The sequence below is a fragment of the Nipponia nippon genome, unplaced genomic scaffold, assembly GCF_047370975.1.
Source record: "Nipponia nippon isolate SJK-2023a ecotype South Korea unplaced genomic scaffold, ASM4737097v1 scaffold_4, whole genome shotgun sequence".
NCBI classification, from domain to species: domain Eukaryota; kingdom Metazoa; phylum Chordata; class Aves; order Pelecaniformes; family Threskiornithidae; genus Nipponia; species Nipponia nippon.
Window position 1 is genome coordinate 36,690,810 of NW_028262358.1, and position 15,305 is coordinate 36,706,114.

At 40.1% G+C, this 15,305-nt stretch overlaps 2 protein-coding genes across 6 annotated transcripts in view; one reads left to right on the plus strand and one right to left on the minus strand.

The window, feature by feature from the left end:
* The window catches only part of STRN (striatin), a 75,292-nt gene extending 66,152 nt beyond the window's left edge, over nucleotides 1–9,140 (plus strand). For all 4 annotated transcript variants that reach the window (XM_087775342.1, XM_087775341.1, XM_087775344.1 and 1 more), the window contains one exon: nucleotides 13–9,140. In XM_087775342.1, coding sequence (XP_087631468.1) covers nucleotides 13–182 — 170 coding nt within the window. In that variant the 3' untranslated portion in view covers nucleotides 183–9,140. The remainder of the gene's footprint in view (nucleotides 1–12) is intronic.
* Nucleotides 9,141–9,951: 811 nt separating this feature from the next.
* Nucleotides 9,952–15,305, minus strand: part of VIT (vitrin) — a 57,764-nt gene continuing 52,410 nt past the window's right edge. For both annotated transcript variants that reach the window (XM_087776656.1, XM_009471846.2), the window contains one exon: nucleotides 9,952–15,114. In XM_087776656.1, coding sequence (XP_087632782.1) covers nucleotides 14,936–15,114 — 179 coding nt within the window. In that variant the 3' untranslated portion in view covers nucleotides 9,952–14,935. The remainder of the gene's footprint in view (nucleotides 15,115–15,305) is intronic.

Here is a 15,305-nt window from a genome sequence, read left to right on the forward strand (position 1 = left end):
CCCTTTCTTTAGGTCATGACTGTTCAATTCGCTTGTGGAATCTTGAAAGCAAGACCTGCATCCAAGAATTTACTGCTCATCGCAAAAAATTTGATGAGTCCATTCATGATGTGGCATTCCATCCCTCCAAATGTTATATTGCCAGTGCAGGAGCAGATGCCCTGGCTAAAGTGTTTGTATGACAGAGTGCTTCCCTTTCAACTCTAGCTTTGTATATATTTAACCAGCTGCACAAAAGAGAAGAGGAGGGCATGAGTCTTCTTATCCTGCCCTATAATTCAGAGAATGTTTGTAAGTGTTTAGTTTTGCAGGGTGCTGTTTTCTAAATTGACGTTTGTTCTGGTTTCTGTGAGCTCAGCTGGTGCTGAGAGCTTGGAAACTCTCAGTTTCAAATAGTTAAAAAACAAAAGAAATGCTTTTATTTCAGAGGGTGTGAATTTTCGTCCAGGCAGGCCTTGGGTGAAACTAGGTCTATGTATTCACTATTAATAAAATAAGAGTACTGGAAAGAAGGGGTCTGATTGCATCAGGGAGTAGGAAAAGAGGGAAACTTCCTAGGATGCTTTTCACTGAGGAATCTTAATGTACTTAAAATTAAATCACCTGAAAGAAGTGTCAGTTCACATGCTCATTACCATGTCATGTGAGAGGCACTTTGTCATCCCTTTGGTGTTAATAAAATAGATCTTGTTCAGAGAGCAGTAGCAGATAGTTAATCTCAGCCACGTGGCTGCTAGCCTAAGATAAATGCAGTTAAAGGAAAGCAAATTACTAACATAAATTAAAATGCAGTAAAGCTTTTGTTACATCTTCTGTGTTATACAGTAAATATTTAGTTTGCAAAAAAAAATTATATAATTTTTTTAAAGACTCTATTAGCGTGTGGCTAGAAGCTGAGCCTTTAATCTAGTCCCAATTAACAACAGACTGAAGCAGTCTGTATATGCTGCAGTAGCAGATTTAACTTATTCAGATTTATAATGCTGTTTATTCTTGGAGATCTGGCACAAGAAATTATCACAAAGCTTTCCAAAGAAGCTGTCCTACAATTTAACTATCAAACATTCATCTCCTCTTTCTGTTCCTGCCAAAAAGGATATCATTCTGGGCATTAAGGATAACGGTGAAATACTTCTTTTGAAGATTAAACCTGTACCTGATGCTTTGTGTGGATCCTACTAGTGCAATAGGTGGGAACTATACAAAGTTCCATCAGTTTCAGAGATTCTGCTACTCCTAGAGGTAATTCTCGACTTCACCATTTGTGGAACTTTTTAACTTGTCCGCGTCACTGGGCGTATTTTGCCATTGATTAGGTTACCTGAAGAATGATTGCTTCTTGTAATTACTCAACAGATGTGCTTTGTTTATCTATTCAGAGCTTCTCTGTTGATTTGGATGACAAATAACTTTTAATCCGATCTTTTAGTCTTTTTATCCCTTCTTAAAAGAAGGTGTGTGGATTCTTTTCTATTATGTGTCATCATCAGAGTTATTACTGCTCATAAGTCTGAAGTTGGTGTTTTCCTCTAATGGGAATGGAAGGCAGAATTTCTGCTGGAGATGATTGCTGGTGCTGATGTGAGTAGGAAAGAACCCAATGCAACTCTTCCACATACCAGCCTGAGGTTAAGACTGGAAACTGATAAATAGATCTTTGCCTTTAAACTGACACTTTTTAAAAAGGAATCATTGAAAGATATCAACATAAGGTTTGACTGTGTTTTCAGAGTGGCATTTGGGGATGGGACCACATTTGAAGCTGATCTCAGAGTTTAAATCAACTATATTATTTAGAATAAAAGGTTGACCTGTGCTGTTTGAGCCTGCAACACATTATATTTACTGCTAAAATATCCTGGAATACCTTTTATTGCTCAGAATATTCAGATAGTCACTTCATTATATTGATATGCAATATATTTCCATAGATAAGATTAGAACTTTTACCATGAAACGGATGACTACAATAGTAATTCAGATTATGTAGTTTTTATAAAGTGTTTTGGTTATGATGGAAAGGGGGAAACTTGGCTGCAAAACTGAGCATTCAACTTTGTGAGAGTTCTGTGTACTTGACTCATATTCTTTCAGTGTCATTATTTTATTTCTTTTTGAAGAGGAAATTACAAAGATTTATTTGAAAAATTCTAAAAGTTATGTATATTATATATGTGTATATATATTGTAAACATGTATTAAATGTGTCTAGTAAGGGAAGACTCCATGGGTGCATTTTAATGTTTTAGTATTAAGAGTTCTCTTGAGTTTGTGTATACAAAGGATAATGGTGTGAGTATGAAATGAATGTTGTGCTTTTGCTTACACAATACAATATGTAGTTACAGTTGTTTAAATTGCTGTACATAAAACTAATAGGCTGGCATGCTTGTTTTTAAAGACTGTCATTCTGATTACAATTGGAATGTAAGAAGTGGCTGTTCAAATGTGAATTGAAAGATGTTTCCTTCTCACTATTGAGCTCTTGCTCAAACTGAAAAGTGATTTTTTTTTTTTTTTTTTTTAAAGCTGGCAATAGCTAGAGGATGAGGTGCCTTTAAAAAACAAAACAAAACAAATGTAGCCTTACAAAGAGGTTGTGGAGTATATATATTTTTGTGCTGGTCTTCATAATTGATGTCAATGTCTTTTTACTGTACTTGCTCACATACTTGTAGGACTGCAGGGTATTGTGCATGAGCCTGTCAGATCTTCTGAACATCATCATAGGAGTTCGGGATGAAAAAATTACTTAGGTTATCTAGTCCATCTGCTTCTAGCAGGGTTGTAGACTTGTGCATTTTAATATTGTCTTGGCCAGTGGGGTTTTATGTGTTCTAAACAATTAAGCTTCTTTTTGAAGATTATTTCAATGATTGCATCTCACTGTCAGGAGGATTTACATGGTATTTAGTAGGGTTTTTTTGTAACTTCATGCCAGTATTCCAAGCCATGTTTCGTGCCATTTTACATATTCCTCATCGTCTTTGTAATTTGGAACCTGCGTGCACGCACTGGTTCTAGCTGTATATTTCCATTCTTTTCCGCTTTCTTCAACCTATTTTTTAGTCTGCTCTTTTTACACAACTTTTTCTTGTTTTCAGCTTTTTAGCTCAGTTCTCCATATCTTGGTGCCCACAACACCATTCCACGTGCGTGATTTGTTGGACTTAGTCTCAAGGTCATCTGTTAAGTGTGGGTTTTGTTTGTTTGTTTTTTTCCTCTGTAACTTGATGCTTTTGTGTAGGAAGACCAAACTTTTGGTCTTCTGGCTAGTGTCTCGCAAACCCAAATCGTATTTCTTTTTCTGGCAACTGTTTTAAATAACTTTGAGCCTTGCTGTTTCTCGAGTTTCTTCTTCACTTTCAGTGTGTTGTTATGATTCTTTTGCAGCTAGATACTTAATTCCTGTTTCATGATTTTCCTGGGTTTTATAAGCTTTGAACTTCTGATCTCTGAGGGCACTAAATTCTCTTCACTTTTTCCATTTTATGTGCAGTTCTTCCTGGTTCAGTGGAATTGGTAACTTTCATTAATGTGATACATACTCTGTTGAAGATGTAAACAAAACTGGACCTAAGGCTTATTCTTGCAAAAAAGCATTTTTGTGCAACATCAGTATATGGCATTTTACCATTACTATTTTTCCCCTATCTAATTTACATGGTACACTTTTTTAATGGTTAACTCGTCATTTTTTGTGTATGTTAGGCTGTGCTACTGATTTTGGTTTTACTAACTAATTAAATGGGAGAATTTTCAGTCCTTCTGTATGTTGAAAATTGGTCTGCTAGTTTAAAATACTCTCATTTCTGTTTCTTATTTACTTCACTGTGCTGTTTCCTTTCACATATTTGATTCAGTTACCAAAACGCTTGCACAAAATGATTTGGAGTAGCCTGGAAGAGGCTCTAGATGTAATTATATTGTGGAAAACATTTTCTTCGCTCTTACAAAATCCTAGTGTCTGCATTTATTTTTTGTGCCTCAAAGAGAAAACTTTCGACATGTCAAGTAAATTATTTTATTACTTGTAAGAAAATCACCCGATGAATATTTTGGGATCTCATTCATCTTTATTTTGATAAAATACGTTCTTTGGCAAGAAGCCTGTACAACTATATGTCACATACTGTAGGTTATTTTTTAGGCTGTGTGATTTCAAAGAATGTTATGTTAAAGCAGTCCCATACATAACGTGTTTGAGTAAGGGTGTGATGTTCACCATACAGCTTTGCGATTAGGTCATACAACACCATTTTGCAGTTGTGAATTTAAAGTAACCAGAAACTTGTCCTTTTGAATAAATGTGTAAGAGATAAAGGACTTAGTTACACCACCTTTTTCAGTACACCTGTTTGATCACAGATGTGTCCCCTTTCCCCACCTCCTTCCTCATGTTTTAACAATGTCATTTTGGGGAGCAGCAATTTCCATAAACTGATGTGTCATTTGTGCAGTGTTTGATTGGCAGAAGCGTTAGTCTATCCCAAAGGAAAGAAAAAATTAAAAAGCGGGTATAACCATCAAATAAGCAAGTTTTGGGGTTTTGTAATGCCTTTCAAGATGTGTATTTGGAAGCGTTTGCAGGCTGTGGTTTGGCAGTGTCTTTGCAGACTGTCCTAGGGAGCCTACTTGACACCTGTGTGAAATACCTACTAAACCTAGTAAAACCTAGTAATGTGGGTTGAGTTAAGGAAGAAAACGCAGCCTTTGTAGTTGTCCCTCTGCGTGTACAGCAAGAGGCTATAGCAGTGTTCTCCTTGGAGTCATCTTTGCTGAAGCATGAGGTTTGCAGTCTAACGTTAGTAATTTCTGCAGCATGCGAGTACCTGAAAATGACATTATTTGTATTTTTACTTTGAAGACCGTTTTAGCAGTCATTTGGATGATGTGCTGAACAGCAAGGGAAGCAGGGAGACCGTTTGCCGAACTCTGCAGGGGATAGATAGTAGATTAAATGGCCAGAACCGATGTGCCCTCCATGTGACTGGTATCATCCTGGGAGAACTGGGCTGGGGAGCAGTGCGGAGTTTAGCTCGATGGTATCACAAAGAAAACCATTAAAAGGTTAGAGTAGCAAGTTTAGTGAGGCTTTCCCATAATGATTCTCCAGATTTATTCATTCGTCCATTGGCTGCAGGTTATATGAAGGATAAAATCTAGTATATATCCAAATTCCAAATTATGCACTCTTGTGTCAAAGTAAAAGGTGGACATTGTTCAAATTTCAAAACTATGTCACTTTAGATGAGGAGATGGCAGGTGATTTGTAACAGCTTATTACTTAAATTCTCAGAACTGAACTTACTCTTCTGTTAACATAGTCTTCATCTTGGGGACCCTGTTATGCGAAGATAAGTTCCTCAGACACAGTAGTGGGACTACGCTTTTGCTTCCAGATAAACATTTATTTAAAAACAAAATTGAAGGACTAAGACTTCGTCTCATGACATCCATCAGTATTGAACCAAAGCCACAAAATTTGGGAAGCAGAGTAGAATTTTAGGCTTGTTTCTCATTTTTCTTTTTTTTTTTTTCCTTCCATCATAATCTACATATTTAATATATGTTATATACAGCATCATCTGTATGACTCACTTCACATTAAATATCCCATTCTGTAAAAAACACTCCTTCAGTACTTTCTCATACAAACGAGATGTGAATGGGACCAGTCGTTCCAGGTAGTTTGTGACTCACTTAGCGTATGTGTCTTTCAGCTTTCTAATGGGTGAGCTGATAAGATTCATGGAAATAACTGTGAAAACATGATGCTGCTTTTAATATAGCATTTAAAAACATTCTGAAATTTGTGGCTGTTTAGTGGAAATTGTTTTGGACTATACAGTTCAGAATGAAGAAATCAGAATATGATAGTAAACCATTTACATACGGTAGACTGGTTTGTATAAGATGCTGCAATCTTTGACACGGTAATTTCAGTTCTCTTGGGCATCTGCTGTTGGTGAGCCTCGCAGGGATGCTCAGCGTAGCTGTTAGTATTGAGGGACAGAGAGGTATAGGCAAAGGTTTCCCTGCAAAAACTACTCAGATGTTTCAGAAAGCTCCCTTTTTCCATAAGGACATGAAAGTGTTGAGAATATTTTATCTAAATCTGATAATGTATTTAGTTGAGGGTTACAATAGGAGAACAGTCTTGACTCTCTTATCATCAGTGTCTTTAAGCTTAGAGACTAACACTGTTACTGAAACAAATGGCCCGTAAACTGCTTGTCAGAACCTCCGCAGTGTTTCTGCTGAGCAGCAGAGAAATGGATGAAAACCACAGTGTTAAATCCATCCAGTTATACAGGTGGTGTTTTACAAGAAATAGCCCATATTGTAAAAGGTAGTATTACACACAACAGAGCAAATGAACAAACACCTGGGGAGGCGGGGGGGACTAGGGTGACCTTTGTGTAAGTAGTCCTTGCTCAGGCAAGTGCTCCTGTTCAGCTGGTGGGACTGATCCCAGGAGGGAGGATGGTGGGAAGGAAGACCTTTAAAATGATGTCTCTGCCTGTGCTAATGAGCATACCTGTTGTGCAGGTTATCTGCCCTTTGGAGATCTGATTTTTATCTTCCCACTTAAATCCTCCTTTATGCTATATTTTCTTAGAATCTTAAAATCCCATCTGCAGTGGACTCTCATTGCAGGGTAAATTTCATAAAGAACTATGAATTTTTCTCTTAGAGTGTTTTTGAAGGGTGGTGGAGTTTCAGCTTCAGCCCTACCCCTCCCACCACCAAAAGGCTGATTTGTACCTCCTTATTCCCAGTTCATTTAATTCTACTGAGTTATCTCTTACCCCACCTGCTTACTTAATTTTGCTGCTCTATAGTCTGTTGTGAAAATTTAGGAAGTGCTGTATCGTTTAAGATGTTTTTGAGAATCTGAATTCCACTATAGAAGGTGTAAATCCAATTGAATAGTACAATTTGTGGGTCTCAGCTGGTTCATTGTCAGGAGAGATTTGTTGCTGGGTAACAAAATCCAAACTATGGCTGAACTAAAAAGGCATTTAATAATAATATATGCTTTTTAGCTCAACTTTCTTCCTGATTGAGTCTGGGTTGTGGTATTGTGTGTTAAACTAGTTTCACCCTGCTCGTGCTGCCAAGCCATGTTGTGATCCGGGCGATCACACCCATGTTTGAACCATGCCTGCGCATGTGTGTTTCAAGCTGCTCAAAGCCTTGTGTTGCCATGGTCCTCAAGCCCTGTCTGCTTTCATCCCCTCAGTTTGAATTGCAGGCTCCCAAAATTACTGCCTTGCTATGTCAAGGAACCCTTGGTCCTCACACCGGAGTATTAGACGGGGATGTTGAGAAAAGATTTATGCAGCTGGATTTGTACTATTCTGAAAGGGAAGGGATAACTTGTTGCAAAGCCAAATATTTTCATTATTTTTGGATTACTTACTAAAAGCAGCCAAAACATTGTATAAGGGATAAATGATGGACTTCAAGCTAATATTTTTCCATTAAAAATTTATTTTTTTATTCTTCCTGTCATCAAGATAGTGCTTTTTGAATGTAGCTTGTTTTCAGATGTATGGCTCCTAGAATTGTTTCCTTGCAGTCAGACATTTACAAACATGCATAGGTTTTGAAAACCGTGTCACATGTGTTAGCACTTTTTCTGGAAATGCAAACTGAGCATGTTAGCTAATAATTTCTTGTACCTTTAAAGCCCAAGCAGACTGAAAAGCGGTCTTGTGCTGTTTTCCTTGAATCGTGCATCTGAAAAAACTTGTAGAAGAAAATCCATGATGAGAAGACTATTGTTGCTGTAAGATTCTCTGTTGACATTTGTCAGCATATCTACTACCTGCATTGTATTTCGTATAAATATCTTCAATTGGTTTCTTTTAAAGGAAACTGTCAGGTTAAAAAAAAATTTCCAGACAAATTTCTTTGCCTTATGGACTGTAGTTTGTATTTTTTTGTTGTTGTTTGTATTAATACACATTTTTTTTTCCCCTCTCTACAAGAATAACTATTGAACTTGGAGTTACCTGATGGTTTTCTTTTGGAGAAGATTCCACAGGTGATAACCACTTAAATGTTAGTAATTACAGTTGCTCCTCTTCTGTTTTGGGTCGCTTCCATGACAGATAGTTGATATGAAAAGGCTACTGTGACTGATATATAAACAGCTAAAGGAAATTCAGACTCCCCTTCAGAATTATGCTGAGGTTATGATTTTGCACACCAGTTTTGAATGACTACTTTGAAACAACATTGAGCTTCAAGTGTCTTGCAAAGTAGTGGATCCAAATGAGAAATACGTACTTGTTGAGTAATGGTCTGCTTGTCAGTTTGTGTATGGCACAGTGCAAGGCTGTGTCAGAATTTCAGTACCACCAAATTACCTTGTTTAAATGCTACTGTCGTACAAGAGTGAATGTTACTTTAAGTGAGAAATTCTGTTTTCTAACTTGTGAAGGAAATAGTTTTCTGGGGAGTAAGGATCCATAAATTTCATGTATTTCATGATTTCAGAAAGGCTTCTTAGTCATGGGACATGAGAAAAGTGAAAAAGTGATTCGTTCTCCAAAGATTTGATAAGCATTTATTATAAAAAGTATAAATTTTTGTTTTAAATGAAAATGCTTCATCAAACACTTAAACTTCTTACTAAAATTCAATATTTTAAAATCTTGGATAAATATCTAAAATGGCAGAGATAGAAAATTCAGAGGGAGGTTCTTTTGAAATACACAAGTATATTTTTGAGCTTCTCAATTGCAGCCCTGAATTTTCTCGTTTTCACTGCAATTCCTATTTTGTGAAACATCTTGGATAGGTTATATTTAAAGCTACATTCACTTGCCTGAATAAGTCAAGTAAATATTTTGTCATTAAAATTATATAGATCCGCTTACGTTTAGTGTGCCGTTTTAAAAGGAGACCACATTGAGGTAACCATGCAGGTATTTGTATTGGTATGACAGTAGTGAAGTGGGGTAGCTGTGTGCTGTGCCCGCATTCTGTGCTGAGCAAAATCACATGGACTTCCAGAAATACGCAATGGTTTTTAAGAGCAGCTTTATTTAATGTTACAGCAGCAAGTAAGTGTCATTTGTACCATATAATTATGTAAATTGGGTGCTAATAAATACTATTTTTCAACATTTTGTATTGTGTTCGTAATTCGGCGTTTTATCACAAGATGTGTGTACGAGGAGAGGGAAGTGCGCTCGGACTAGGACAAGCAGACATGCGTTTGGAGGGGCGTGAGGTAACTTCATGTGACCTTCCTTCTGAACTGTGCAAAGCGTTACCCTTCACAGCAGCGTCTCAGTTGTTCCGATCTCCGTATGGCTTGGTTTTGTAGTGCTCTGCCACCCTGGCGCTGCTGGCACCCTGCCTCTTTCCGTGCGCTTTGGCACACAGCCCCCAGCATCTTCGTGGGGTGAACAGGCAGGCAGAGCGAGTACGGTGCCGTTGCGCAGGAGCTGGTCTGTCAGCAGTGCGTTGATCGCAGCGCGACACGGTGCGCTTCCTGGGGAGAACATTCATTTAACATAAAAATAAGTGCACGGTTCTGCCCTTGGGGAGAGGGTGAGGGAGAGCAAAGCACACATCCCAGATGGTAGTCGTGTTGCTACGGGAAGATGCTCAGAACGGCACTGTTGAGGGGGTGGCATGGGAACCTACACAGAGCTGAGCAGAACAACTTGTTAGTGAGTCCATCCTGTTTTTTCTAAGCTTGTAGGTGGGATAAGCGAAGCTCTCATGTCCTCTCCGTGGTAGGTAAAATAAGCCTGATTTAGTCCTACTCACCTTTCCTCCTCGTAGGAAAGGAGGAATTGCGTTATGAAATGGCAATACGGGTGCATTCACCCCAGCCTCGTGCCTCCAGAGCGGGTCAGTGGAAGATGCCTGAGGCAGGGAGAAAGACGATTCCGTGAATGACGTAGGAGTGACCTTCCCACATGGGAGGCCTTCCTAATATCCTTATGGGTTTGCCTATGAACAAGACATATCCCCATAATAGTTTGGATGCGAGAAAAGTGAGCATATTCTCTTTGGCCGTATGGTGAAACTTTTAACTACCATTTCTCTTTGTGCTTAAAAAGAACTCACTTCTGTGAGCGAGTGTTGGAGTTCTTGAACTGCATTATCCAAGTTTGTATTAGAAAATCGGAGAAGGGTTTAAACTGGTGTTAAGGAAAAGAACACTTGCTTTCCTTGCTATTCAGTATGACTGACAGCTGATTGTCAGTGATGTAGCTGATGCAGTGCTAAAACCTGTGATACACACGCCTGCCCCCCCGCCCCCCGGTTTAAGTTTTTTAGCAAGGGGGAAAAAAAAGACTGCTTTGAGGAATTTGAGGCACTCAGCTATATAGATGTACACTTGCAATGTTTTCAATATGTAGGTGATCTAGCAAATGTAGATGGCCTGGTACTATGTAAGACTTCTCAAACTGAGGTGGGAATGGAAAAGAAAAGGGATAAGGTTGTTTCCATAATCTTGCTGATGGACAGAGAAAAATAACTAGAAGAATGATAGAGAGTGACTTTGTTCAACCATGAAGTAATTTAAGGTATGTATACCACAGAAGACTGACTTAGTGTTTGGTGTCTAGGTAATATTTCTGATATTTAATGCTTGCTTTGACTTGCCAAGTAGATAACGTGGATAATTTTCTGTGGAGTTTACAGGTAGGGTGTTAAATCCACTAAGGACATTTAGATTGGGTTGGTCCTGTCTGGATGCTTAACCCCAGAGCTTTCCCTGGTTACTGGAACGGTTCCCCTCATGTGCTGGAGAGCCCTGGGGGAGGAACGTGAGGAGGAAGGGGGAGCTCATCTGCCTGCCTGTCAGAAAAGCAAAATTCAGCAGCCGCTGTGGGGAAACCCTCCTCTTGCTGAAGCAGCAAAGCGGCAGCAGCTGAGGAGCAAGAGGGCACGCACAGCAGGTGATGCCTTCTGTGCAGGGTGGCAGTGGCAGCAGAGGTGCTGAGCGTCCCGCCTCTGGACCAGCGAGGTAAGATGCTGCTGGGAAACAGGGGTTTGAGTTACCTCTCTCTGAAGAGGTGCTTGAACTTTGAATTGAACGTTGGTTGTTCACCGGGAATGTGAGTAGCTAACGCTGGAGTTAGAGGCAAGAGGTGCTGTCATAGAGCTCCCCCATGGCTTTCAGAGCCTGGACGTCGGTATGTATTTCCAGGTGGGTGTTCTGCACTGTGAATGCTGAGCAGCGATAAGCCACCAGCCCAACTCCTGAGTGCAAAGATGCTTATTTCCTAGGGAGAGGGTGATCGAACAACCCCCTTTTGGCTCGGTGTCCAGTGACTGGCTCAGACAGCTCCCAGCCCTGGCTGGCTGCCTGCCTGCCTCAAAGTCCAACCCTTTGGTGCCTTTCTCTTTTGGGTGCGCCAGCCAGACGGCGGGTTCCGCCACACTGGTCAGACATCTGAAACTAAGCGGCCCAGCATCAAGCGTCTGGACATCTAGATCCTCTCCGATTCAGCCATGCATCTAGAAAGTGTGTAGAGACTCTCTTCATTGTTTTGTTCAGCTTCCAAAAGAAGTCTGGTTCCAAATAAGACGTGATCTTGCAGACTTGGGAAAATAAATAGGATTTTAATGCCTTTCAGCCATTAGACTCTGCTTCAATGACTGATTCCTCTGATAGATAATTTGGTGGTCCTTCCTCTGCTGGCTCACTTTTAGGCTTTTTTTCAGCTAAGCATGTAAAAGGATGGCATTAAAACACCTGGGGCTTTACCACCCTTGCTAGGCCTTCCATAATCTAGTAAGAACCCCAGCTGCGTTTCAGAAACTAAAATGGCGTGGACCATATTTGGTGTTTATTTTTTAACCACATACGAGATGACACATTGCATATGCCTTTGGGACAATTTTATTGCAAAAGATATAGCAACTTGTATTGATAAGCTCAAAATAGCTTGTATATGTTACAGAAGGAGTGCTGCTGCTTTCTTCAAAGAAATATAGCCCCTCGAACATTTATGAAGATTTATACGTAAGTTATCTTGTTTTTAATAAAACAGTATTTAAAGACTTTAATAGATGGCAAGTATTTTGATTGCTATGAAAGGTAAAGGTTAAGAGGAGTGTGTTCTGTGCTGATCCACTTGCTTGCTTTTGTTAATGGAAGGGTGTAATCTTACAAATTTTGAGGCTTACACTTAAGTTTACAGTGTTTATGAATAGGACATCTAAGTTTAGATGAGAGTCAGATTAAACATTAAACCACTTTCACACGTCAAGATCCAACAGTTTCAAGGTCATCCCGAGAAGTTAATAAAAATGCACATTGGCAAACGAGCGCCATAGTTGTTCTGTAAACTGAAGACAAACCAGTTAAACGACAACAAACCCTGAAGCGCCCTTTATAAATGCTTGACACAGAAGATAGCCGTGCAACTTCCCTGTGAAAGAGCATTTGAAAGCTTACTGTCATTGCTTGAAGTTTAAGCTTTCAGAAGAAATTAAAATGCATATCCTAAAGAACACGTGGCTCTAACTGTTCCTAATGTCTCGGCTGTCTGTGCCGTGCTTTTGGCAGAGCACAAGCGAAGCACTGGGGCGTCTCTGCAGAGTACCAGTCTTCCGTGCTGCAGGAGTGTGGCCAGTATGGAAAACAATATGCGGTGGTAAGCTGTTGCACTGAAAATTAAACCACAATATTAAGTGTAGCTAAAAGTTAAGACTTAGATCTTTTTTCTCAGCTAGCCCCACGTTAAAATTCAAGCAAACAGGTTTTCAGACAATAAATCTGGTGTCTGAACTGAAGTCCCCAGTAAATTCAGTTTATGCATTTGAGATTTGTCCAGCCCATGTAATGCCCCTTGTTGACAGAGAACGATGCTTTCAGCAGAACGGTAGTGAAGGAGGTGGGTCAGGAGACGGCGTGTATCGGGGGTTGCTCTGCTCTACCTAACTCTCTATCCTTAATCTTTACTTTTTTCAAGCCAAGAGGCTATTTCTGTGGAAGTGCAGAAGCACAGATCAGTGTTAAAAACTCTGCATACAAATATATTTTATGTCTTTGTTTTGCTTTTTTTGGAAGTTGGCAGTGCCCACCGTCTTCTGCCTGGGTAGCATTATTGTATTGATGATGTTCAGGAAAAGCTGGAACTGGGTGTTTCTTCTAAGAGGAAGATCTGAACCTTCCCTGTGTAAAACTGCTGTTTCATCCAGGATTGGCTTTGGTAACCTCTTGAGAGGACCCTAGCCTGGCTTATGTTATCACACCAGGGAGATCATGCAGCATCTGCCGTTCTAGTTACTTTGCATTATGCTTACTTCACTGGTAATTTTTGAGCTACTTCAGTCATATTTCCAAGCATAACGATTTCAAAGACTGTGCTACTTTGTTGACAGAAAGGCAACTCTTTTATGGCAATTTACTTCAATTTATGTTTTTATATGAATTATAAACATCCTGGGTCATGGTTATTTATTAAAACTATAAAGGCTATTAAAAATCTGGTTTGTGAGTAAAAGGTGAAATTTGAGTTTTAATTTCTTCCCATTTCCTGTCAGTTCCACAAGCCTGACGCGGTGTGGCTTTGATTGCCATAAGGTGCATGAACACGCACGTTTTTATTGGCTCTGAAACTCCATCCCTTTCTTTCGATAACTTTGCTTAATCAACATGTTTCCTTAAATTATACTGGCTGGAAACATAACCAGCAACTGCTGCTTCCTAATCAAAGTGCAATTCTTTTGACCTTCTTAATGTGTCACTCCTCCCCTGCCGCCTAGTGCTATGGCTAGTTCTTCACTTAGGAAACAACCGCGTGTTTTGAATAGTCCAGAGCCGCAGTAGGTTCATTTTGAAATCAATCCATAAAACAGACATCACTCCCAAATTTGGGATAGGGTATCTGTAAATGCTTGAAATGCTGCTTTTCCCAGTGTATAATACAGAACTTCAGGTAATTCCCTCTTAAATCCTGTTAATGGCTCTTGAATAGCTCTCCTCACACTAGAGACTGCTGTAAGCTGTTCTGAGCTGTGGTTTAATGATAGAGCGGTGGGTCTCAAATGCTTTTCTGATTGTGAGCAACTTAAACCCACAATTTTCTCAAAGAGTCTCCTCTGTCCTGGCAGCTCTCTTGCGGTCCTGCAGGTCTTGACCCGCACAAGAGCGGAGCAAGTGAGCTAAGAGGACAAGACACATCTTAAAATCAAATATTAATACAGTGCTGTGGGAGATTAGATTCCAGTTCCTGCATGTTGGCTGCTTTGTGGTTTTGGGGCTTTATTGGGCTTGACAAATGGTTGTAGGGTCCCACAGCTTGACCCTTTCCTCTCGCTTGCTCAGTCTCTGGGTTTGGATAAATCTCAATGCTTGAGTTTACAGTAGCTGAAGCTTAACTTGCTGGTAAGACAGCTGTACAGAGAGAGAGTGCCTGCTTTTATGAAGGTACTCAAATTTGAGTCATGTCCCCCTGAAAAAAAAAGAGTCTGGTATTTCAGCCCTGACCTGGGTGCCAACTGGTGGCCAGTGCCACACGGAGGTGCTGCTGCCACGGCAGCTAAGCAGCGTGGCTGCTCCCTGAAGGGACCTGCTCATATCAGGAAGCAGGTGGTACATTTTAAGGAGTTTGTGTGTGCCCGAAGGTGGGAATCAGACAAGCTGGGCCTCTCTGCTGGAAGCAGCTTTTCAAACAGGTCCAGTTATTTCCTCCATGTTTATTGCCTCTTTTGCTATCCATCCAAATCAGAGTTTCTGAAGCCTGCGAGGGGGGGAAGAAAAAAAAAAATCAACAGTCTACACAGAGCATTATCATGCATAGGGACAGAGCTGCAATCAACCTTGCTGACTGGAAAGTGCTGGAGAAAAACACCTCCAGTATTTCTTGAACTGAGGGCTGGCATTACTCCTGTGGCACTTGGTGTGCCTTCAGCATGGCGCAGGAGGGTTCCGCCTTGCTCGAGTCCGTCAGTTCCGTGGCTGGGAATTAAATTCTGTGCAAATGTTTTGGATGAGCTGATGAACAAAGCGGTAGAGGTTGTCAAAGTCATCCACGAAGAAGGAATGCTCCTTATCGGGGTCCGTTGCGATGGCTTCCAGTTCATCTTGGGCTGCCCAAGCAACTCCGACAGAGTAAGCTATAACTCCTGGAAAGAAACCCAGAGTTTGGAATGAGCATAAAAGTTGTTGTTGCTTAAATTTTATTTAAGACCAATACTGCAAACGTAGTTGCCAGACCACAAAAATGTTGCCAGTGAGTTGCAGTGCTCTCCCTCTCTGTATAAAAATGGCATTTTCAAATTGGAGGAAAGGTCTAGTTTGTGCTTTGGAAGTACCT